We start from the raw sequence: 24,917 nt of genomic DNA on the forward strand, positions 1-24,917 counted from the left end.
CATCAACCCTGTCTCACTAAGCAGGTCAATAGCATATTTTCTCCACTACAAAACAATATCTTGTATACTTCAATTCCAAGGGAATATTTAAGGGTTCCAAGTCTTTTGTCTTGAATTTCGTATATAGATAAATAATTTTTTTACTTGGTTAATACTCTGAATCACTTCCGGTAATAATAATGTCATCCAGTAATAATAATGTCATCAATATACATGGCTAGGAGAACAACTCCTTTCCTAGTATGCTTGACAAAAACCGAGTGATCCACCATACATCTTGTAAATCCAAGTCAAACACCAAGCTCTCAGTGACTGTTTTAACCTATATAAAGATTTCTATAATTTGCACAAGGATTCCCTCTTATTTACAAATTCAGGTGGTTGATCCATATAGATCTCATTTTTATGCCAACATTAAGAAATGCATTTTTTTTTACATCAAGTTGATAAAAGGACCATTGAGAATTGACAGCAAGGAATACACGAACCAATACCGAATATAATTTAGCCACAAGTGAGGTATGTCTCCTCATAATTAATTCTATAACATTGAGTATATCCTTTAACCACAAGTCTAGCTTTAAGTCTTGCCATTGTTCCATTTGGGTTATGTTTGACAGTGGACACCCATTTACATCTCACTATCTTATTTTATGGTGGTAGAGGCATTAACTGTCAAGTCTGATTCTCATACAGAACTGCCATTTTTTCTTCCATTGCCACTCCATATCTTGGATGTTGAACAATCTCCTAATAAGGCTTAAGAAGAGGTGTAGAAAAAAGAAAAGCAAGGAATGTGCAACAAGTAGAAGACAACTAGTGAGTAGATAAAAAAATTAGACAAAGGTGAGATGTAGATAGTTAAGTGCAAAACTAGGGTTTGCTAATGGCAATAGGTCAAGTGTCATATGGAGGTCCAAACGTAATAGGTGAAGGAGGAGAATTGACCTCAAGAGGATCTATAAATTCTACAAGAGGGTTTTCAATCGACCTACCAAGGGGATAAAGATGATTATAATTTGTGTTGGAACAAAGTGGATCTTCCAATGGCACCATAGGCTTGGAAAAACTTGTAGAAGATGAGAAGTAAGGTGGTGCAGTGCCGCTAGATAAAAGGAATACTTAAGTAAATTCACATCCATTGACACAAATATCTTTTTTTAATGAAGGATTATAACACACATATCCCTTTTGGGTACGGGAATAGCCAAAAAAATACTTTTAATAATTTGAGGGTCCAAATTGTTTGTACAAAGAGATGTGTCATGAATAAAACAAGTACATCTACGATCTTAAAGGGAAGGGAAAAGACATTATCAGTAGAGAACAACATGGAGTATAGTGGCTTGTTGTGGAGAAATGAAGAGGGCAATCTATTGATAAGAAAAAAATGTTGTGAGAATAACATGTGGCCAATAGAAATGAGACACATTTATACACTGTAGTAGGACCCTGACAACTTCATGCAAGTGTTTATTTTGTCTTTCAGCTATGCCATTTTGCTATAGAGTGTAAACGCATGATGTGATGAATTATGCCATGTTCATTGCAAAGAGTCTAAAAATCACTAGAGATATATTCTTTGGTTTCGGTTGATCAAAGAAATTTTAATTTGAAACCAAATTGAGTGGATATCATAGCATAAAAGATTTAAAAGTTGCTAAAACTTAAGACCTATCTTTTATCAAGAATTTCCATGTAGCTCTAGTATATTCATTAAAAAATATAATAAAATATTTTAATTAAGAAATATTTGAAACATTTAATAGTACTCATACATCAGTGTGAACTAAAGAAAAAAGTAGTAGCACCCTTAATTTCTGACCGATGGGAATAAGTACTTTTATGGTGTTTACTCAAATGAAATACTTCACATTGTAACTCATAAACAAACTTCAAAGAAGGAATCATTGATTGGATAGATTGAAGTGAAGGATGTCCCAATCTATTGTGCCGTTGTAGAGCCTTTTGTTATGTATTGTTGTGGCAGTGATTATTAGTGTGTCCAAATAATAAAAGCCTCATTCTTCATTGTTTCCACCAATCACCTATTTTATCTGCAGAGCTTGGAACATACATTGAGAAAAGTTTATGGAAAATTTAATTTTATTGGTTAATTGAAGAACACACATAAAACTCAATAGAAATTGAAGAACAAAAAGGACATCATTTACTTGAAGAGAATGTATGGGAGAGGTGGATCCCATTCCTTGTACTTTTGTTTGGGATCCATCTGGTATATATTATAAATTTATCTTTTGGACAAGGAGACAAAGAACTCAAGAGATTAACTTGATCAATCAAAATGCTCAAAGGCACTAGAGTTAATGATCCAAGGATATGGAGGTGAAAAGTTAACAGGAAACATAAACAATAGTTGCAACGATAGTAGGGGTGGATGTTGTGTTGGAGGTAGAATGAAACATCACCTTAAGTTTTTTAAGTAACTCAAATTCCTCATTAGGGATAGCCTGTTTGCCTTTAGAGGACCCAACATGCACTTCAAGTTTAGCTGTAATTGTGGTTGATGTTTGATTTATTGTGATTCACTTGGGTTTTCCTTGTACTTGCCAACAAGTGTCAACCAGATGATTGAGTCCTCCACAATGGACACACATCCATTGTTGATTGTCTATTTTTTGAAGTCCATGACTTTGCCACCTTTTGATCTGTCATCTCTAGTATTTCTTCCACGATCCCTGTTGCTTGCATTTCTTCCCTTACTTTGGGAGTACATAGTTGATGATGTATCTATAGGTGTGGATATGGATGCATCTAAGATACAAATAATTATAAGGTAGTGTAGTAGAACTAAGAATTTGAGTCTTAGCCACATTAGTATACGATTTCAAATTTGCAAGGGTATATGGAAGCCACCAATGCTTCCTTTTGTTTCTCTTGAACTACAATGTCCGTGGAGTACGACTAAGTAAGTTTCCACTCCTAAATAAGTCCTTTGAATCTAGCAAAATAATCATACAACTTCTACCCCCATCTAGTGTTACACGTTGCCTCAAAAACATCATATAACTTTTGCAGACTACCAACACTAGGATATAGTTTTACATGGGTGTCCCAAACAAATTTTGTTGTTTTAAGATTCAGCATATTATTTGCAACACCCTCTTTCATACTATTTATTAGCCAACTAATGATAGGGGTGCCTTTCTTAAGCCACATTTTATATAAAATATCTCTTCATAAACCATAGGAGGTGGCTTAACTAGATGATTACACAAGTTTCCAGGTAATAAGAAATGATTTAATAGATTGGAACCAATTAAAGAATGGTGGTAATCTTTAGTAAATCACTTTTACTAAATATATTTGAAGATATCTCTTCAGCCATAGGTGAAACTTATAACAATTCCACAATATGTAATATCCAAAAAAAAAAAAAAAAATCAACAGGCTCAAATCTATATTTCACAAGCAAATTAGCTGAGAGAAAAAGAAACAATTGATGGTGTATAAGCAGTATCAATGCTTGAAGTAAACAAAATAGTTGTGTTCTTATTTAAGAACACTGCAAAGAAGCAGGATACTCAAGGCTCAAGCTTGCAATCGGGGTGAGGTTCTTCTCTGGCTGGGACTTAGTCTGGAAGTATTCCTATCTATGACGCTTTCATTATCTCATCGAAGGAAGATGCAATAAACCTGACTATGAGAAGAAGATGCAGCCTCTCACCAGTGAGAAGTATGAACCCGAGTGTTGTATTATCCCAGCAATAAGCACCATGCACGACTTTTACCCCAACTTGGAGTTTGATCTCAACTAGGATTGAATTCCGGATCAAGGAGTTCTAACACCATGGAAGTTCAACCTCTTGGACTTTCTTTGATCAAGGTCCAACAAGTGAACAGTTTCACCTTGAGGAGTCTTAATGCCACATAAATGTAGCTTTTCTTGGACTCTTTGATCACTTGGTCCAGAATTGGAGTTTTCAAACTTGGTCCACAACGAGCCATAGTTCCCTCTCTCACAGGTTCCAATATCTTCTTAGTCTGCAGATCTTGAGGCAACTGATTTATATCTTTCCATTGCTATTCATAAAAGGAGTTCATTTGTCTACAATTATATCTTATTTGATTCCTTATTTACCAGATATAAGTAGATTGCTTTGTCATTGTCTTCATGTACTATTCCATATTTTGTGTAGGATACTCTCTTGTCTACTAAGTGGAAACATACTATGGATGTTGAGATGGAGGTGTTGATTGATAGAGGTACATAGAGTTTATGTGATGCTCCTTCAGTTGCTACAATTATGAGTTGGTGTTAGGTATACACAGTTAAATACAAAGTAGATGGCTCTATTGAGCGATATAAAACTTGGTTGGTTGTTAAAAGATATAATCTAATGTACCACTTTGATGTTTTGAGACATTCTTACCAATACATGATTGACATTTGTTTGTCTATGTATCCATCAGAATTGGCCACTTTTCCAACTAGACATTAAAAATCCCTTCTTGTATGGTGATTTAGTTGAAGAAGTTTATATGAAGCAACCTCTTGGATATGTAGTTAAGGGGGATATGGAAAAGGTATCTAAGCTAAAGAAGGCAATTCATGGAATTTAGCGAAGTGGTGATGTCCTTCGGTTTTGTGGAGCCACTATGATCATTTTGTTTGTCATGAAAAGGGCATTTTGAATTGTAGTTCTTCTTGTATATAATGATATTGTTTTCTCGGGTAGTGATATACAAGGTATTGAAGAGGTAAAACAAGAACTCGTTAAATATTTACAAACTAAAGATTTAGGTTCTTTGAAATACTTCCTTGGGATAGATGTTGCTAGAAGTAAAACTGATATTGTGTTAACACAGAGAAAATATGTTATTGATATGTTACATGAGTGTGGTCTATTGGGTGCGAAGCCCGTAGAAACACCCATAGAAGTTGGTAATGGCCTTTATCATGAGAGTATTGATAAACACAAAGATAAAACTATATTTAGTAGATTAGTTGAAAAAATTATCTATGCCACTGTTATAAGACCATATATTTTTGGTTAGTATGATAAGACAATTCATGGAACATCCATGCAGAGTTCATTTAGAAACTACTCAAATAATATTGAAATATTTAAAGGGATTACATAGAAAGGGGTTGGTTTTTAAACCTCAAAATCTAAAAATAGAAGCTTTCTCGGATACTAACAATGCTAGCTCCAAGTTTAACAAAAAGTCCACTACAAGGTATTGTGTCTTTGTGCCAAAAAAACTTAGTGAATTGGAAAAACAAGAAGCAAAATGTAGTACCCCACTCTAGTGCAAAAGTTGAGTATAAAGCTATGACCTTTCCAATTAGTGAGTTGAAGCGGGTGAGATCAGTTCTTCGAGAACTGATCTGTAGGTTGATGCGCCTATGACAATGTTTTGTGATAATCATGCTGCCATTTGTGTTAGTAACCAATATTTTATTAGAAGACTGAATATATAGAAGCGGATTGCCACTTCGTTTGAGATGTAGTAATGCACAAGGAAGTTGTTACTCCCTATGTTCGATTGTGTGATCAATTTGGTGATATCTTCACTAAAGTTTTGGGTAGACATGAGTTTGGGATATTTTTATAACAAGTCGAGACTTTTAGATATATGTATTAGTTTGAAGGAAAAAGTTAAATATACCAAATGGGGTAGTTTGGTCGTTTCATTGAGTATCAATGAGAGTACCAGTAGATTCAACATGTTTATATTATTAGTCAATGGTCTAATTTTCATAATGTTTGGATATGTAATTATGGAAAAATAAGGAGTTCTTGTGTGAGGGGTAGAAAAATCTTTCCTCTACTCACTGAAGTTAATAAAAGAGGGATGGGGCTCGAGCGTTTGTTCCATCGAGAGTTGTTCTCGCTACTCTCTTCTCTTTTCCTTATTACATTCTCCTCCCTCTCAAATCTCTTTCATACAATGTAGATTTACTGAAAGTTGGCTGCCAAATGTTTTCCAAATACAAATCATGAATTAGAGAAGTTTTCATCTTGATGAAGAGGTTTAGATTTCACAGAACGTTAATGTTGTAAGACCTGAAGAGGATTGAGTGTTTTGAGTCTTTTTTTTCCTAAAAAATGAATTCTTTTCTAAAAGAGCTGCTTACAAGATGAAAATAATAGACTAGGGGCTATCTTCTTTAGTTGACATAGTTAATCTCATACACAAGAATTGGCAAAAATAGTCTACAACAACATGATCTCTACGGCAATTAAAATGGGTTTGAATTTGAACCAGTTGATTAAAAATGTGTAAAGTCTTGACCATTGGGCCTGTTTGGAACCCATGGAAAAGAAGAGAAAAGAAAATAAGAATTTGACCGTTATTATTTCAAAAAATAGTTAGTGAAAAGGAGAATTTGATTATTATCTCATTTTCACGAACTATTGTAAAAAATAATAATGATCAAATTCTCATTTTCTTTTCTTTTCTAGGGGTTCCAAACAGACCCATAGTGTGTTTAACCAAATCCGAATTGTAAAATTCTTTGAGCAATTGTCATGTCATAGTAAATCAGGAGTAATAGCAGGAGACAACATGGATGGTTCATAATTTCTTGTTGTTTAAAGAGTTTTTGATAGCTTTGCTTAAATAAAGCAGCCCAACTTGAACTTAATTTGAAAATTGCCCCTACTTGTTGCTAGAGGGATTGAAAGGAGTGCGAATTAAAATCCAATCAATTAAAACTAAAACTTGAATAGGAGTTACTAGGCATAGAGTTCGACTTAGTTCTGACCCAATTCCAAGCACACACTATGATTACTACAACTACTAGGGGGGAAAATGAGATTTCAATGCTTAGTACAAATGTTGCAGGTCATCAGAATTATGAGTTGCACATCATGCCAATTCATGATTAGGGTCTAAAAAGGTCCATTTTTTATTTGAATTAAAAATTTTGATGAAATGCCTAATAACACCTACAACAACGAACCAAACACTGAACCAAGCCAGTTCAAATTTATAGCACCTGCCTAAAACACAAAGGGACTTACTATCAACACTTGGTACAACCACCTAGACCCTAAAAAGTGATGTCTTATGACTTTTTGAATGTGAGACTAGATTGAACTTAATGTAACAAATACTTTCTTTTCAATGAAGTACAATTGTCTCTTAATTAAATAGATATAAACAATTACCACAAAAGAAAATGTTACCCCTTAGTCCTAGGTGAACAACCAATATATCAGCAATTGTAAAATATAATACAAAGTGAAGATAAATAAGGATGACTTAAAAAATGTTTTTAGATTGAAAACAATAACTAAAACAATAAATATAATTAAAATTTCTTGTCTCTTGAAAAGTATTCAATAAATATGAAAATAAATACAAAAGACTTAGCTGTTGAGACTAAAATCTTGAAAATATCACCTCCTTGGATTTAAAAATCAAAGGACATTGAGAGGCGCATGAACAAGCTTGAGAAACTTAGAATTTTACACAAGCAGCTTGGTTGATTTGGCAAGATAGGACCTGGAAATTTATAGGAGAAAATCCAAGTTTGACAAACTACTTGTTATGAAATTTTAGACATAATTTCTAATCCTTGCAAAATTTAGTGAAAATAATTACAAAAAAAAAAATTCATAAAAACCTATTAGAGTTGTTGAAATAGGTCGCTTACATAATTTCGAGTCATACGAGCAAATTTATGGCCTCTAGAAGATCTTGAATTTTCATATTTGTATCTTTGCTTTGGGGTCGAGTCCTTTGTACTCAAATCCCAGATTGGAGTCCAATGGCTCTTGTGAGGGTCAAATCCTGTGTCTGACTCAAGTCCATATCTTTTATGTCCTATAGGGATCGATTCCTTCTTGTAGGGATCAAATCCTCCTTGTTCAACATAATCAATCTGGGTCAAATCTACTTAATATAGTCAAGTCCTATATATTACTTTTTCCTACAAGGATTGGACTCCATAATAAATTCAAAACTTATTGTATTTCGGATTTGACTCATTGATTCGTGCCTCTTGTTGTATGTAGTCGACTCCTTCACAATGGGGTTGACTCCTGTTATCTCAGCATTATTTTTTCTCAGGCTCAACTACATTCTTCTTTGTTGTATTCTATATGCAAGTGCCCGACTCCTTTCCTTTCAATTGTGAATTATAATGGCTTTTAAAAAAAAAATTGGTCTTTTGAAGTTGTGCTTGACTCCTTCAGTGTGTGTGTGCTCGACTCCGAAGGTGAGTACTCGACTCCTTTTGCTTCTTGAGATGGCAATTATTGAAATTTAAATTCGATTAGTGTCTTTTTTTCATATGTGTTCGACTCCTATGACATGGAGTTGATTCCTTTTACATGTTTAGCTGAGAATCAACTTGTTTTTTTTTGTTTATGAACCACTCAAAAATAAAAATAGTCAAATTTCGATGATTGTTATCATCAAAATTTATGTGATCAGAAGAATCTTGAGCTTCTTCTTCCTCCTCATTCTTCCCCCTTTTGATAATGACAAATTTGTAATTTGAACATCTAGTGCATACATAATGTCATACTCTCTTAATGAAGTGTTGTGCACATTTTAGAATTTCACTCTCCCTATCTTGTTACCACTTAATTACATATTTAATTAGTATTTTTTAATTTTATTACATGTTTGATGTTCATTTTATTTTCTAATATTTAACTTTTTTACATTTTATAAGTATTTATTTTGCAGTCACTTGACAACCCATGAATAAGCTGATAAATAAACATAAGTAATGAAAGACCCATCTAAGCATTCAGAACATGGTTTTTTGTCGACTTGCCTTTGGAAGCAAGCTGGTTAGGTGGGGGAGAATGTCCCCTTCTAGATTGGGTGATCTCCCTCAAATTGGTCCAAGCCCTTGTTTGTACTCGACCAACCTAATCTTACTCAAAATTTCAGGTGACTGAGTCACCATGATTCCGAATAAAATTGATGATAACGTAGGCTTTTGAGTTTGGAGAGATTGTCATTCCTAGTCAAGAGAAGTAACCAGTTCTGTGACCTGGTGCAAACCAGGTTTGTCTAACTCGAATTGAAGTAATTCCCAAGTCAAATGCTTAATAGACCTGATAGAGGAAGTGGGTCTGACGGAATCTAGTTTATCCACAGATGCACAGAATCTAATAATATACACAGAGAAGTAATGTTTGAAAACTACCCTTTTTAGTTTTCATCTTCATCATCATTTTTAAGGGTTTTCTTCTTTGAAGTTAATAATTATTTTTCTGTTTTTAACATTCCACTTAAGGGCGCAAGTGAGGTCTTAAACTTCACCTGCTTTAAAAGATCATTGCAGAAGGTTCAGGTTCCTTGTAGGTGCCAGCTCTCAGCATGAACCAGCAAAAGGATGCTAGAGGGTGCTGCAAGCAGCTGCTATTGTCTGCTTCACATTGCAAGATATCATTTTAAAAAAAAAAAAAAAAAACTTGATAGTCAGTTTCTTAAATTCCATCACTTGACTCTGATTATGACAGGTAAAAAGATTATGGGACTAAACCTACCTAATTATTATTATAGATCTCATTCCATAATGTAAAGCTAATTAATTAGTTCTGTACAGACCAAAATTAAAAAAACACAAGTAATTTTTCATGATCTTAATCATAAATACATATCATAGGTATCAAATTTTGAGGTGGGCAACACGATATGGGCATCCCTGCGCTACCCTAAGGATCTGTTTGGAACCCCATGGAAAACAAAAGAAAAGAAAAGAAAATGAGAATCTGACCATTATTATTCCCAAAAATAGTTAGTGAAAAGGAGATTTTGGAACCCCATGGAAAAGAAAATAAAATAAAAGAAAATGAGAATTTGACCATTATTATTCCCAAAAATAGTTAGTGAAAATGCGATAATAATCAAATTCTCCTTTTCACTAACTATTTTTGGGAATAATAATGGTCAGATTCTCATTTTCTTTTCTTTTCTTTTCTTTTGTTTTCCATGGGGTTCCAAACAGACCCTAAAAGACCATGAGAATTTTAAACGGCGCTCAATAAGAAAGCAATCGAATAAAAGGCAGATAACATACCTGAAAGACATTTATAACATTAAGATAAACAGTACAATGCAGCTGCTCCACAGCAGGAGAGGCCAACCAGAACTCGTCCTAGTACATACTTTGTCACTGGAAAATTTCAGCATTCTCAATACACTCACCACTACATCCAAACACAACTTCGCCGCTGCAAAAACCCCAAAAACAAAACTCACAAAAATCACAGCAAGACCCTTATTCTCCCTATTTGCCTCATCTTGCTGAGCTTTTTCCAACTCCAACCTAAAAAAAATATATTTCAAAGAAAAAGAACTGTGGTCAGCTATCTCCAAGAACATCCAGTATAATGTGAATGAAACCTTCGGATGCAAGTAATATAATATGGTTTATATTAATTCGTCATGTCAAATTCATATAGCCCAGCTTTAGTCATGAGGAATTTAAAGAAGTATTATTGGTCCAACCAACCACTAGCTATGCACTATGGTCCCAGGACCAAAGCATTTTAGAAAATAGTCTGAGATCTGCAATGAGAGAACTACAACATACTTCACATGTTTCGCAATGACATCAACTCAAATATGAAAAAAGCTGCAAAAACAGAGCTCCGACTGACATTAGCATGAAACTAAGCATTACTGGCAGCCCACCAATGGCACATGATTATCCCACATCTACCAGGACACCTGATGATACAAAATAAATCTTTAGTTTTATGATAGAAGAGGCATATAGGCTGTCCGCCAACTGCCTCCGCAATCCCTTCAAACTACAATATCATAGTTTCAAGGCCGAGTTTCTCATGATAAACTTATGATCTTGTTACGAAATGGGCTGCCTAACGGTGGGAACTACTATTGGAGGACCAATTCAAGGCATGGAAAGATCACGGCACATTTCTCCAAATCCTAAGAACTTCAACCTACTGTCATAAAACTGATAATGGAGAAAGTGCAGCTCTAATTTGAGGAAATACTAAGTTTCGTCTGCTTTGCATAACAAATGTCAGACTTCCTTTCCAAATAGAAAATACATATATCCAGAATTCTCTGTTTTGCAACTAAAAGATTTTTGAACAACGTGTATGAATGCCATCAATAGTCAATCAAAGAAGTATTTATGAACAGCCAAAAAAGTCTAAACAGAGAGATATAAATTCTTAAAAAAAAACAGATGTTAGCTTAAAGACTTCACCATAGAATAAATCTATACAGTTGATAAAAGCAAAAGAGTACAAGGTCAAGACAAATTCAGACCTCAGAAGTGTATTATCTCTCAGCAAATTATCCAACTGTGAGGAAACAAGAGATTTCCACAAGATAAGCTCTTCAAAGTCCTTTGCCTGAAAAAAATAAATATAAAATAAAAGTCAAAATGTCTAAAAGAATAAAGAAAAAAAATAAAAATCTTCACACAAGAACTCATGTAAATGAATGCACATACTCAAACACAAGAAAGGACAAGGACACAGGAGCACAAGACAGTTACACACCAGAATGACCTTACTGTCAGTAAGACTCTTAATCTGCAGTCTCAATTGCTCCAAAAGTAAGTCCTTGTTAGCAATCTCATCATCAAAATCTTTGAAAATATCACCATATCTAGAATTCAATTCCTCCAGATATCTCTCCAAAACAGAGAAGTTCAGGTCAAGTGCCCGTACTTTCTGCATTAGAATCGTAAGAACACTTTCTCTTTCTCCTGGCATCCTAGCAACTTGCTGAGGCCGTACTTCTACATTTGGATCAGGGAAACTATTTTTAGGAGATTCACCTTTGGTATTAAGGCTTTCAGGAGCAGAATCATATTCTATCTCAGAAAGAAGCCTCTGACAAAGATCACTCCCATCAGCAGGCTCAAGCTGCAGTGACGTGGGCACTGACTCAGTAGCTATATCCTCAGGTTCAACCCGGTTATCCGGAACTGAGATCAAATCTTCCAGCATCCGCTCAACAGCATCCACGCCATAGATTTCTAGCACACTTAATGTACAATAGAATTCTGAACCATAGTGGCTAAGCAGATTCAATTTTATATAGCGGGCCCATTTTGGTTCTGGAAGTGTAAATCTCTGTGCATGCTTCACATTACCAGCTGTGAAATTCCCAAGTTTGACCCAATTGTCTGTTGGATAAATCAAACTGATTAAAAGCTCAAACTCTTTAAAGTTGGATGAATAGTGCTCAAAATTTGCTATTTCTATAGTATCTACTAAGGTTTCTTCAGAAAGCTCTACAGCCACAAATTTCTCTTCTGCCGAACATGGATTCCGAAGGTATTTGTCCTCATCTTTGTCTAAGATGTTTGAGGCACCTTTTGCTTCCTTGTTGAAAGCCAGAACCTTTGCTCCCTTGGCAGCAGAGGCGTAATTATACTCTTTTCCACCAGGCTCCATTCTGTGAATGATACTGCCAGACTGGCCACCTGTAGATTTACCCTTTTGATTAACTGCTCTGCTCTTGAACTCATCTAGACCAGGAGGAGATATGCGACCCAAACGTTCATTTTTTGGAGTTTCCTTTTCTGGTTTTATCGCATGAACCAATGTATCATCAACTTCCAAAGGTTTATCTAAGTTTAACAATAAATTCATTCTGTTTTCTTGATCAGATCCAAATCCAGTTCTTCTACCTGCAGCATCATCACTATCTTGAGAGTAGGAGTTTGAATCCAATCCCATGGGATAAAACTCAGCTGTCTCATTGGGTGCTTCAACTGGCTCGGCCTCAGCTTCATGCCAAATTGACTCATTCGCCAAAACACCTACAAACCCAAAACCAAGGAAAGATCAGCCATCAACCCCATCGAATAAAATGGAAAAAAAGAAAATATATTCTAAAAAAGAGACCAACAAAGAGAAATGTTATCGTAACGAAATGAAAAAATGCAATCCAAAATTACCAAGTGCATCTCAAGCCTAACATTTCATTTACAAAAGGTCAAGAGTTCAAAATTCTTCAATTGGTAAAGCAATCATCAGTACATGGGAAATGACACCAAAGCCTACTAGACAACCAGAGAAGAAAAATCAAGGAAGAAAGAAATCTGGATATCAAGGAAGACAAAGAATAAGAAGATAAAAGTGTACCTGAGAAGCTATCACCATAGCCAATCTGCAAGCTAAGGAGAAAGACGAGCAACCACATGGCAATAACTAGGGTTACTTTATGCAGGTGTTTCTCTCTAGATCTAGCATTATTCACAGCTCTCTCTGCATAGCTCATAAATCCAATCTGCAGCGGTGGAGCAAAGAGAAAAAAGAATTTAATTCAGTTTGTGATGTTAATCCTTGTTTTTTCTAAAATCAAAGAAGAGAACAGTATCTCTTGTGGAAGTAAAGTCTGTAGACCAACCAAATTCGAATTTGATTAGATCAGACTTCTCTATCAAGAGGGCATACATCCATCTTTATGTATAAGCAGCACACATTTATTTGAAAGTAAAGAGCTTCTTACCAAAGTAAAACTAAAGTGATACTTATAAAATCAATTTTGTTTCTTATTTTGCCACAAAGCAGTAACTATTTCTCTGGTTACCGTCCAAAGTCATCTCTATTTGAAATACAGAGAAAGATGGCAATAGTAAGGAGGCAAGGGTTTTCTAATTGTACATAATTCAGAATCCTAATAAATGAAATTTTAGTGAAACTGAACAATTTCAATTGACTCTATTAATATTATATTATGTATCACCCTCGATTCTCAATAGGAAGCTCTAGATCCCTTCTCAAACCCAAAAGAAACAGATAAATCTTCAAGTAATCCTATTCGTCTTAGATCTCCAAAAGAAATAGCATATTCAGTTTATGTGTCTCCCTCTTTCCGATTTTAAAACATGACAAATCGAAGAGACAGTTGAATCCATGGAACTGTAAACTAAGAAACTCCAGGCCAAGGTAGCCGAGGCAGTTGAGCAGATCTCAGAAAATCAACAGTGATATTTGTAGATTGAAATATGAGAAGATAGCCGAAGATCCGATTGGCTTCACAAGACGCAAATGTCAAATTTCAAAACAATGAGAACATCGCATAAGAAATCAAAAAACCAATTTTAAATATGAATAGATCACCTGTTTCTGTCCATCTATTCGACAAATTTACGATCAAAGTGAGGAATTGCCTGCGGTTCAGATGAAGAAAACTGACTCACAAACACGTAAGTAAGGCTATTTTTCCGCGCTTGTGCTGTCCATCTCCATTTTATATTCATTTCTCTTCTTTAACGAATTCGGTGCCCTTTTTTTTTCCTTGCCTCGCCGACTGACCGAGAGATGATAAATTTTCGATTTTTGACACTTTCCTTTTTAAATTTTTTTACTTGTATAAGTAGTAAGTAAACTGTCTCGACTTTTTACCAGATCTGGTGAAAAGTACAGGAACTCTGGCCTCGATCTGCCCTTTCAGAGACTCTCAAAACTTTGAAAAGCCGAAAGCCAAAATCTAAAACTGGCTTTTTCGAAAACAGCAATGGAGGACAGCCGTTTTCCACAAGAAGAAACAGTGCTGTGAAAGCAAACAGCAGTAGGATAGTAATGGCCAAAAAAACCCAAGAAACCTCGTATTCGTGTCAGAATGACCAGAGTCTTCGTATCTCTCGCACTTTTCTAACTTCAAAGTTCTTCAATGCCATGCAAACCCCTTCAACCATCCGCTATGCAGAAGGGCCAAAAAATCACTCCCAAATGAAGAACTGCTGAGAACTCTCCCTGCTTCCAATTCAAGGACAAAGGAATAAACAATGAATTATGTGCACACAGCTCACGAGCAATCCAAGATGATTTGCTGCGGCTAGAAGGTCCTGCGCTACATGAATCCACGCAACAGGATAAGCTTTTGGGGATCACAGAAGACACTAACCAAACCAATTTGGAAATGGGAATGGCGACAATTCTGAAGAAAACAAAGAAACTGAGGTAATAAGGTTTTGCGGAACGAGGAACTCGATAAGCACGAAATAGGATTCACTAGCAGAGGGAATTCGAAAGCTTCGGGTTAGATGAAAGAGATTGAATTCTTCTGTCGCCCACCAGTTCAACTGAAATTTGCAGAAGACTGCCAACACCCAGGATGTTAAAAAGCTTCGTCACAGCTCATGGCTCCAATGGAAGTGTGACGTGGAGGAAGTGACAGGAGCCGTCGATCACTTCACCGAATTTTCCGTCCACGTCACCCGGACAGGTCAATGGGTCCAAATCGGATTTAAAATTGGCTGAAATGATGTAAGCATGTTACATTGTAATATTACGTACTTATGCCCTTTAGATCTCCAAATTCCACTAGTTAAGTCAAAACCTAAATAAAAAATGGTATCCAAGAACAATTTGATTTTAAAGGAAAAACCTAGTTATGATAATTGAATTTTAGCCATATCATTTTCACTTATTGCATGGACCATAATAAGGTGCCATATCATTTTCACTTATTGCATGGACCATAATAAGGTATTCTGCTTCTTCATTTGATTAGGCTATGACCGACTATTTTTTACTCTACCCGATGACTAGTGCAATACATGGAAGTGATTTTTTTGTCATTCGGTGATTCTGTCCCGTTTGTATTGGCTAATCATTCTATGTTGATGTGTCCATGATTTTTGTATAAAAATCCTTGTCCAAAAATCCTTTTTAGGTATCTTATAATTATTTCTGAGACCCGCCGATGTAATATTCGAGGATGATGCATGAGTCGACTAATAATGCTTACTATAGAAGAGATATTTGGCTGAGTTACAGTAAGAACGGCTCTCTGAAGATACATTCCCTTCTTCCATGTGTAACTTGGCATTTGGATCCATAGGTGAATCGAAAGGTTTACGACCAAACATATTTGTTTCTTCAAATAGGTTTAATACATATTTTCTTTGTGATAAGATTGTCATGCTTTGATCACATAACCACTATACCCAAGAAATATTTGAATAATCATAAATCCTTAATCTTTGGAATATCTTGCTCAGTTCATCCTTAGGTTTTTTTATCCTACTTTTATCGCCAACTATCGTGATAATATCATCCACGTAGACCCCTATAAGTATTATGCCAAACTAGTATGTTTGACACACACAAAGTGGACAATTTCACATATTAATCCTGCCCGAAATGTAGACGTTGTTCTTGAAACAGTGAAGGGTATTTGTGTCATTCCCGTCGTCGGAGGAAAGCAATCTTTAAAATAAAGGTGGGAGGGCTTTTAGACACCTGAAAGCGCTGCTTTTTCCCCCCCAATTCCAAAATCCCTCCAAACCCTAACGAGCTAGAAATTTACTCTATTTTGTTGAGAATCACATAATATGAGCAACGACTAGTATGAATCTGTTCGATATCCTTTATTTTTTTCTTTCGATGTTTTTGTTTCTGGAAAATTTTCGAAGCATTTCACGCATGTTTCCATTGTTTTCTTCCACAGCGATTATCTTTTCAAGCTGCTACTGATCGGGGACTCCTCTGTTGGAAAATCTTGTTTGCTTCTGAGATTTGCTGTAACTATACCTTTTCTCTACTTCTTTCTTTTAGTGCTCGAATTTGAACGTCCAGTATTTGAGCTTTTAACAGTTGATTCTCATTTTTTTCTTCTTCTTTTAAGGATGACTCGTATGTTGACAGCTACATTAGTACGATCGGGGTCGATTTCGTGAGTGACTCTTCCTGCTTAGAGTTTGTTGATGTTAATCGTTTTCTGTTTGTTATCTTGTTATTTTATTTTCATAACTCACTTTTAGTTTTTCGAATTTCAGAAAATTAGAACTGTAGAGCTGGATGGGAAGACTATAAAGCTGCAGATTGTGAGTAACCTTGGAGGTTCACTTAACTACTTCACTGTTCATAGTAATGAGATGAAGATTCATTATGTTTTTTTTTTTTTTTTTAGTGCGACTTTCAATTGGTTATCAGATGGTTTGTTTGTTCATTATATAATTCTCTTCGTTTCTCTGTTGAAGACAATCTTGAAGAATAGGAAACTTAAGGATCTGCTAAGATGGTCGGGAAGAAAATCTTGTAGAATAGGAAAGTAAATATTTTGTTAAGATGGTAGGATTTGATTCGGACCTCATTTTAAGCATAATCCATATCAGAAAATACAGTTTTCTTTGCATATAACCATGGAATTATCCTCATGCAAATTTTTAAAATTTATTTATTTTATAAATTTCTGTAAGCTAAATCTGGTCCAAAGTTTTATTGGTTTTTGGTTTTTAAGGTTGAACACTAATTTTACTTCAGCAATGTTTTTCCTAAGGTTATAAAGTGATGATGGTTTAGCCCCTGGCCAGTCGTGGTATTTATTTCCTGATGTCCGGTCAAACAACAGCATATACTGGCTAGAAAATAGTGTTTATGGGACCTGGAAATTTTAGTCTTTTTCCACTATGTACGGATGGGTGCCCTTCCATACTTCATTGGTTGAATTTGCAATGTCTGTGGTTACCAAAAGAAAACCCAAACTAAAAATTTATTTGCATCAGAAAATGTTTCTGCCCGTACTGAGCAAGGAAACTGGAAAAACTATTCCAATTGTGTACTGCCTGTTTGAGAGAGTTGAAATGTCTTGTACGAATTTTTTTATCATGATGCTCTACTACAAGATCTACACTAGTTACTGATTTCCTTTTTTGGCTTTTTTCATGTGATAGTGGGATACTGCCGGACAGGAACGGTTTAGGACTATAACCAGCAGTTATTACAGAGGGGCGCATGGAATCATTGTAAGACATTTCCTAAACATGTCATTACAGTTTGGCCTCCTTTTTCGCATAGTGCTTGGTAGGGCCTTTCTCAAACATTTCATTAAAGTTTGGCCTTCTTCTCTTATTGTGTGTATCAGAAATCTGCCTCTGTGAATGCAATATTTTATCCAATAAAAATGTATGCTCTATTCCTCGAATATCTGGTTCTGAACTTCTTGTTGCAACTATGTTGGACGTTTGGATCATTGGCCTTTTTTTCTTTGAGGTTGGGGAGGATGTTAGTCGAAGTTTGGGATCAAGTCACTGGTGTTTGGGGTGTAATATATGTGTGTACTCAGCATTCTTTAAAGAAAAACAATTTGTAAAATAGGCTTTTTAAATATTTTAGTTGTGTTTCCAAACCATTGATGTTATGGGTAGACCAATATAATAATATTGTTTTGTGCACCAAACATGAGACCGGGATTGCATCTACTCTCTGACATTGATATTCTAGAGTTTCTGATTTGGTTTGCACATCTGTTTGCACAACAATCTCTTCCTTTACCATCTGTCTCATGAGTGGTCTTGATTGAGCTTTTCCAGTGTTTTGGATGATGGGGAACGACCACAGTATGGCATTCTTCCATTTATTCATTCTTTTTTACAACTTAATATCATCTTCATTTATAAAATGCAGTTGATCATGTGAATCCTTTGTCCTTATTTTGTTGTTTCCAAATGTATTTTCATGTTCGTTGCATGCAAAATGTGAGTTACTATGCTGTAACTTGCATGTCTGAAAGTTTTCTTCCACACCAAATTGCTAATGCTAGATGGTGCCAGATTGTTTACGATGTAACTGAGAGGGAGAGCTTCAACAATGTGAAGCAGTGGCTGAGTGAAATTGACAGATATGCCAGTGACAGTGTATGCAAGCTTCTTGTCGGAAACAAGTGTGATTTGGTTGAAAAAAAAGTAGTGGACACACAAACTGCACAGGTAAAAAAAATCCTCCTAAAGTTTTTTCTTTTTTCTGTTTTAATCCTCCCATTCTTCTTGCCTAAATGATAAATCACTTCCATTCATTGTTAGTGTTGTTGAAGGAAATGAAAACCTTTCGGACAGCACATTCTTCTTGCCTTAATGATAAATCACTTCCATTCATTGTTAGTGTTGCTGAAGGAAATGAAAACCTTTCGGACAGCACATCTGTCATTTACATGAGTATCTTCTCTATTTATGAGGTGTTTGGCTGATTTGTTGCAATATAATTGTAGGCATTTGCGGATGAGCTTGGGATTCCTTTCCTTGAAACAAGTGCAAAAGATTCAATCAATGTTGAAGAAACCTTCTTAACCATGGTTGGGGAAATCAAGAAAAGGTACTAGTCGAACTTGCAGTTTTTTAGATCTCATATTACATTTGCTTTCTGTGAGTTAATTTCGTGTTGGTATTCTGATGGATGGATGTTCAGTACAAATTTACTCTCCAGAGTGATCATGTGAACTCGCTGTACTGGGTTTTCATTTGACGACTTTGTTAATCCATTTTCTATGGTTATGTTTTTCTGCTATAGGGTATATGTGACCTAAGTTGAGATTTGTTTTTTATTTGCAGATTGGGAACCCTGCCTAGCGCAAGCAGAAAACCGGCCAACACAGTGCAGATGAAGGGGCAGGCAATCCAGCAGAACAGCAGCTGCTGTGGTTAGCCATTCTTACTTTAGCATACTGATGTGTTAATAACAACGTTAGACCAAGACAGCTGCTGTGCTTCTGTAGTGATGATCAAATGAACTCTTCGGTCTCGTGAATATCTACCGCTAGTCCCACTAAAGCATATGATGTGAAAAGGCTGAAGAAATCTCGCAAGTAGAAAACTCTTGGGAAGGAATTTTTCAGGCCAGTGTTGGAATGGAATGAAGTCTACTTTTCGAATGATTAGGAGAGACTCATTAGAATTTGTTCACCCAAATCTTCAAAAAACCAAGCCAGGCATGGCTAGAATAGAAAAGAACAAAACAAGGTACTACTAAGAAGACTGTTCAAATGAATATATGGATTCATCCAAAGGACCAGATGAGAGAAAAACCAGTACTCGAAATCATTTGACCAAACATTTGAACAACCGTTTCGAAGAAATTGAATGATGGAAGAAAGAAAAAAGGTTGATTAAAGAAGATCAATCGTACGAGTCAAACTATGTTCAAATGTTGTAACGTAGAAGGATGGAGTCAGATTTCGAGTTTTGATTTGGCCAAGATAGCTCTTCAAAAGGTGTATTTGAGCTATCTATGTTATTACCAGTTCAAGAAGAATATTCAATGTATTTTCTCAAAATTTTAATTGTGATTTCATAAAAAAATAAAAAAATAAACTTTAGTTCAATAGTTTAATTTTTGAACGTTGAGAACCCATCTATTTAGATTGTCTTCATCCAAAACGACTCTATATTGATTGCTAAGGAATTCACAAATTCTCCCATAGATCTTAAAGTTTTCAAATCAAATTTGGGATTTGAATAAAAGGTATTTTGAGAAGCTATCTCTCAAAGAGGTATGTATTTTGAGAAGCTCTTTCTCAGGGAGGTATGTATTTATTGCACTTTTAATTTGAAATTGTATTGTTCATTCAAGCAAATGGATTTGAAGTGGCATTTGCATAGTTCAGATGATTTGGGGCTGAATTTTTAGATCCAAGTATCTACATGCATGACCTTTGAAATCAATTGATTGCATATGGTCAATTAAATTTAAACTAGAGCTCTCTTATTTTGAAACCAAAATACTTTGTTCAGATTAAAACTTGTGGGGCTTGAATTATGAAATTATTATTTTATTAAGCAGCTTTATGTGTGTAACCCCAATTCAAGAAACCATTCTAAAATTTATTTCAAGCTTCAAAATATGGCATCAAGTCAATTGGAGACTTATTGAGCTATTGTCACATAGATTGGGTACATAGGCTAGCTTGTGTATTTTATTTATTCTTGTAATTTCTAAATCAACCTAATTGACAGGTATTATATGTGTGCATTGTTAAAGAAGATAACGATACTTTGTGTAATTTAGAGAGTGAGAGACATTGGGATTTAATTATGTTAAATATTTAAGTCTTTTTACTTCACTCGTGTAATAGGGTTTTATGCCCTCAAGTCTATAAATAAAGGTGTTAGGAGGAAGGCAAACATAATGTGCCCATAACCCTAGTTCTCTCTAATCTCTCTTGTTAGGAGGAAGGCAAACATAATGTGCCCATAACCCTAGTTCTCTCTAATCTCTCTTGCTCGATCTCTCTTTTCCTCTGTTTTGCCTTTTTCTCTTCTTCTTCCACCTTTTATCAACAAACTCATAAGTTTTCTAAACATGCAATTCTAGAATCTAACATGGTATTAGAGCACGGATTGTAGAGTTGTGAGTTAAAAACTGCTCAAAATAGTTTGAGAATGCAAGGAGGAAAAACTTGCTCCAATGTGTGAAGAAAATGTGGTGTTTTTGAAGAAAAAATGTATTAGTTTTCACAAATTCCAGCACATAGTTGATTGTGCAAAAAAGTGTGTTCCGTCCACCCCTGATGGGTGAAGAATATGTATTATTTTTCACAAATTCCAGCACACTCTTCAGATAAGTGTGTTCCATACTTGAATAAATGTCTTAAACCCTCTGAATTCATGTTTTGATTGTGCAAAAAAAATAATTTAACACCAATATATGCTTATGTAAAAAATAGAATTTATTATGCTCCAAAACATGGCTAAATTTTGTGTTTTAAGAAAGTTGCTTATGATGTTTTTGACTATGATTTTTAAGCCAAAAATTAAGTTTTTTTTTAAAAAAAATTGAATAAGTTTGGAAAATTTCAATTTCAAACTCGTTTTGATCAAAGTTGTATTAACTCTTCAAGTTGATGAAACTCTAAGTTAGGGTTTGAAGGGTTTATGTAAAGGAATCATTGTTCACGTTCAATGATTAATTTAATCTCAAATATGGTGTGAATTCATTGTTAGAGTTAGGTGGTTCCGTCCACCCCTAATGGGTTAAGTACTTGGCTTTTACGCTCCCTAACAGGTTGGCCTTTTCGGGAGTATTGACTAGGCGTTTGACATGGTATCAGAGTTAGGTACCACGTTTCACGTTCGAATCTCGGCAGAAGCGGTAGGGAGTGTGAACGGTGGGTGTCAGAGTTAGGTGGTTCCGTCCACCCTTGATGGGTTAGGTACTTGGCTTTATGCTCCCTAATAGGTCGGTGATGTGAAATTTAATTACATTGGCTTTTATACCTCGCAAGTGTACGAATCGTTCATGTAATCTAGCAGGAAGCGAGGGTCATATCCACAAGGAGGACTGAATTTTGTGTATTCTTCAGTCAACTAGCCTAACCAAATATGATAAATTAATTTGAACTAAACACTAATTATATCATAAACTATTAAGCAATAATCTAATTAACTATTTGCACAACAGGAAACGTCAACTCTGGATTTTACCGTGATTCATGCCTCTCTTGAACGCCACGTTACCACGAATCTGGATTCTCAATCCTTGCGTCTAACCCCTCTCGGGTGTCTAGAGTTAATGATGTCAAAGTCCTAGGGAAGAGTAATTCTAGGATGGGTGACCTCCTGGGAAGTACTCTTCCCAGGAGGTCACCCATCCTAGAATTACTCTCGCCCAGGCTCGTTTAACTACGAAGTTCTGAGTCAGATACTTAGCCAATACAACCCGAAAAGACTAGCCGTTTAAGGTGCAGAAAACCAAGTACCTAACTCAGACCACAAACTCTAACAATAGTGGACGAAACCACTCTGACACCCACCCTGCCCATTCTGGAGCCGCTTCTCACGGGATACGAACGCGGACCGTGGCGTGCCTAGCTCTGATACTATGTTAAAGTCCTAGGCAAGAGTACTTCCCATGAGGTCACCCATCCTAGAATTACTCTTGCCCAAGCTCGCTTAACTTCGGAGTTCTGAGTCAGATACTTAGCCAATACAACTCGAAAAGACTAACCATTTAAGGTGCGGAAAGCCAAATACCTAACTCAGACCACAAACTCTAACAATAGTGGATGAAACCACTCTGACAAATGACAGAGATCAGATTACACTAGAATGCAGATAATCAATTTCCTATTGTGACGATGCTAAAATTATCAACTCTGGATTTTACCGTGATTCGTGCCTCTCTCTCGAGCGCCACGTAATCACAAATCCGATTTCTCAATCCTTGCGTCTAGCCCCTCTCGGGCGCATAGAGTGAAAGACAGAAATCGGATTAAAATACTAAAATCCAACCTAAATTACAATCTTACCTTAACTAGCTAATTTAATCACATATCCGGAAAACAAATATTCGATAAACATTAATTCTCAAATATAAACATTCAAAACCTAAGTTCAAACTATAGAAAAAATAAATTACAAAATGATGGATTACTCCTCTGCTCCTTCCTCTCGCTCAGGCAGCAAAGGCTCATTCTCACGGCTGCAATTTCCAGAAATTGATGGCTTCGGGTTGCAAGAGCGAGTGGCCGGAGGTAGAGACGACGCCGGTGAAGAAGGATAGAAACCTACGGATGGAGGTGACGACCGGCGTTTGACGGAATGGAGCTGAAGTCATCTGACCGGCTCTCTCGAGTCTCGGTCGGAGTTGGAATAGCTCCGGAAATGGTCGGAAATGGGTAATCGATGCCGGAGGATGGTCGGAATGCGGAATCGGCGCCGGAGGAGCACTCTCGAGTCACCTCTTGACCTGGCGAGCAGAAAATGGCAGTGTCGAACTCACCGCGACGGAGACTCTCTTGAGCTCTCCTCGGGTCTGTTCTCGGTTGCAGGATGGGGGTGGACGACAGTGACGAACGGCGTTCGGAGGGAGCCCTCTCGGGTCTTCCCTCCGAACGGTCGGCGGCCTCCCTTGTTTTCCCCCTCGAGCTCCCCCTGTTTTCAAAACGATTTTACCCTAAAATTCTATCTCCCTTTCACTAATGGCATTTTGGTAAATATCTCTTTCTCCACCAAAATTCTCCTAAAATTCCATAAATGAATCCATAAAAATTATTTCAGGAAGAAATAAACCCTAAAAGCAATGAAATATAATTCAAGAGAGAAAAATATGCAATATAAACAGTGATTAATGCCAAATTCAATAAATGCACGTTTCATTTGAAAATCGATAAATAACCACCTATAACACAATTATAAGGGCTATTCTATTATAATTAACCTAGTTTTCATGTCAAAATCTGGCATCTATCAGTTGGCCTTTTCGGGAGTATTAGCTACACGTTTGACATTCGTGGCTTCATACTTAGGTTTTTTTTTTCCTGCATCATGTTGTGGTTTTAAGTGCTGGAATTTATAATTCATATTCAGTTTTTTTTTTTTTTTTTTTTTTTGAGTTACTTCATGGTCTTCGTGCATACCATGCTCGTCCCCTTATTATGCATGCCTTGTCTTGTGTTTTTTGAATCAAAATTTGAAGCACTAGTCTATGAGTAATTGATGTCTGAAACCACTCTATATTCCAGCAATATCTATTGTTCACCTACTAAAATTTGGCTGAAATTTTGTTTGAGTCTTATGTTGGATGGTTTCTCTCTTTACTAGCTAAGTTGTGTAATTTGTTCTTTCAATTCCAACCATTGTTTGTGTCTTTGTTTGATCAATTTGTTTTCAAGTCATTGAAATTTCAAAACTATGTGTGAATTATAATTCCAACATTGAAAAGTGTTTCAAACATGGCCGATTCCTCAGGTCACTCATCCACCTCTTCAATACATTCTAATTTGGTAAACATGATCCCTTGAGAATCATAATTGCTCTCAGGGCCTAAGCAACTATGTGCCATGGTTACAATCTATTAAATGGTTTTTAATCACTAGAGACCATATTGGCCATCTAGATCAGCCACCTATGCATGAAGATGAGACCTCTTATCACAAGTAGCTAAAAGAAGACACCTTGTTAGTATACTAGTTGATCAATAGTATGGAAGAGGTGGTAGAAAACAATTTCATCCACTTGATGGTCTAAAAAGATTTATACTCCTCTCCTAATGGTCTAAAAAAAATTATGATATATTTCAAAAATTATCTAAAATAAAGCATGAAGGCTCCCTACATGGGTATTTTGTCAAGTTGCACGGCTTACTTCAAGAGTGGATTATAGCTCAACCTTATTCAATGGATATTACCACCCCAAGCTAAGCAAAGAGAAGATTTTATTATAGCAATATGTCTTGTAAAATGTGCAACCTTATTTAAAGGTTGCAAAGACT

General features: G+C 35.9%; 2 protein-coding genes across 4 annotated transcripts; one reads left to right on the forward strand and one right to left on the reverse strand.

Annotated features, from left to right (window-relative positions):
* Positions 1-9,481: 9,481 nt before the first annotated feature.
* LOC137950002 (SUN domain-containing protein 4-like) lies at positions 9,482-14,250 on the reverse strand. Of its 3 annotated transcripts, none has more exons than XM_068796327.1 (6): positions 14,049-14,250; positions 13,068-13,212; positions 11,481-12,742; positions 11,236-11,321; positions 10,013-10,261; positions 9,482-9,655 (listed from the first exon to the last, which is right to left on the reverse strand). In XM_068796327.1, the coding sequence occupies exons 2-5, from the start codon at positions 13,201-13,203 to the stop codon at positions 10,024-10,026; spliced, it is 1,722 nt and encodes a 573-aa protein (XP_068652428.1). In that variant the 5' UTR covers positions 13,204-13,212; positions 14,049-14,250; the 3' UTR covers positions 9,482-9,655; positions 10,013-10,023. The 3 variants fall into 3 exon arrangements, 2 of the variants coding, with proteins under 2 accessions (XP_068652428.1, XP_068652427.1); XM_068796326.1 differs by having other exon boundaries at positions 9,484-9,655; positions 11,472-12,742; XR_011111914.1 differs by lacking the exon at positions 9,482-9,655 and having other exon boundaries at positions 10,173-10,261; positions 11,423-12,742.
* Positions 14,251-16,190: 1,940 nt separating this feature from the next.
* Positions 16,191-19,920, forward strand: LOC137949637 (ras-related protein RABD1-like). Its single transcript, XM_068795748.1, has 8 exons — positions 16,191-16,281; positions 16,384-16,456; positions 16,561-16,608; positions 16,712-16,759; positions 17,609-17,680; positions 18,488-18,643; positions 18,922-19,025; positions 19,262-19,920. The coding sequence occupies exons 1-8, from the start codon at positions 16,268-16,270 to the stop codon at positions 19,353-19,355; spliced, it is 609 nt and encodes a 202-aa protein (XP_068651849.1). The 5' UTR covers positions 16,191-16,267; the 3' UTR covers positions 19,356-19,920.
* Positions 19,921-24,917: the final 4,997 nt, after the last annotated feature.

This window comes from Aristolochia californica, unplaced genomic scaffold, assembly GCF_029961685.1.
Source record: "Aristolochia californica isolate CCGP_79_NKW_82.1479 unplaced genomic scaffold, dmAriCali1.0.hap1 SCAF_14, whole genome shotgun sequence".
NCBI lineage: Eukaryota > Viridiplantae > Streptophyta > Magnoliopsida > Piperales > Aristolochiaceae > Aristolochia > Aristolochia californica.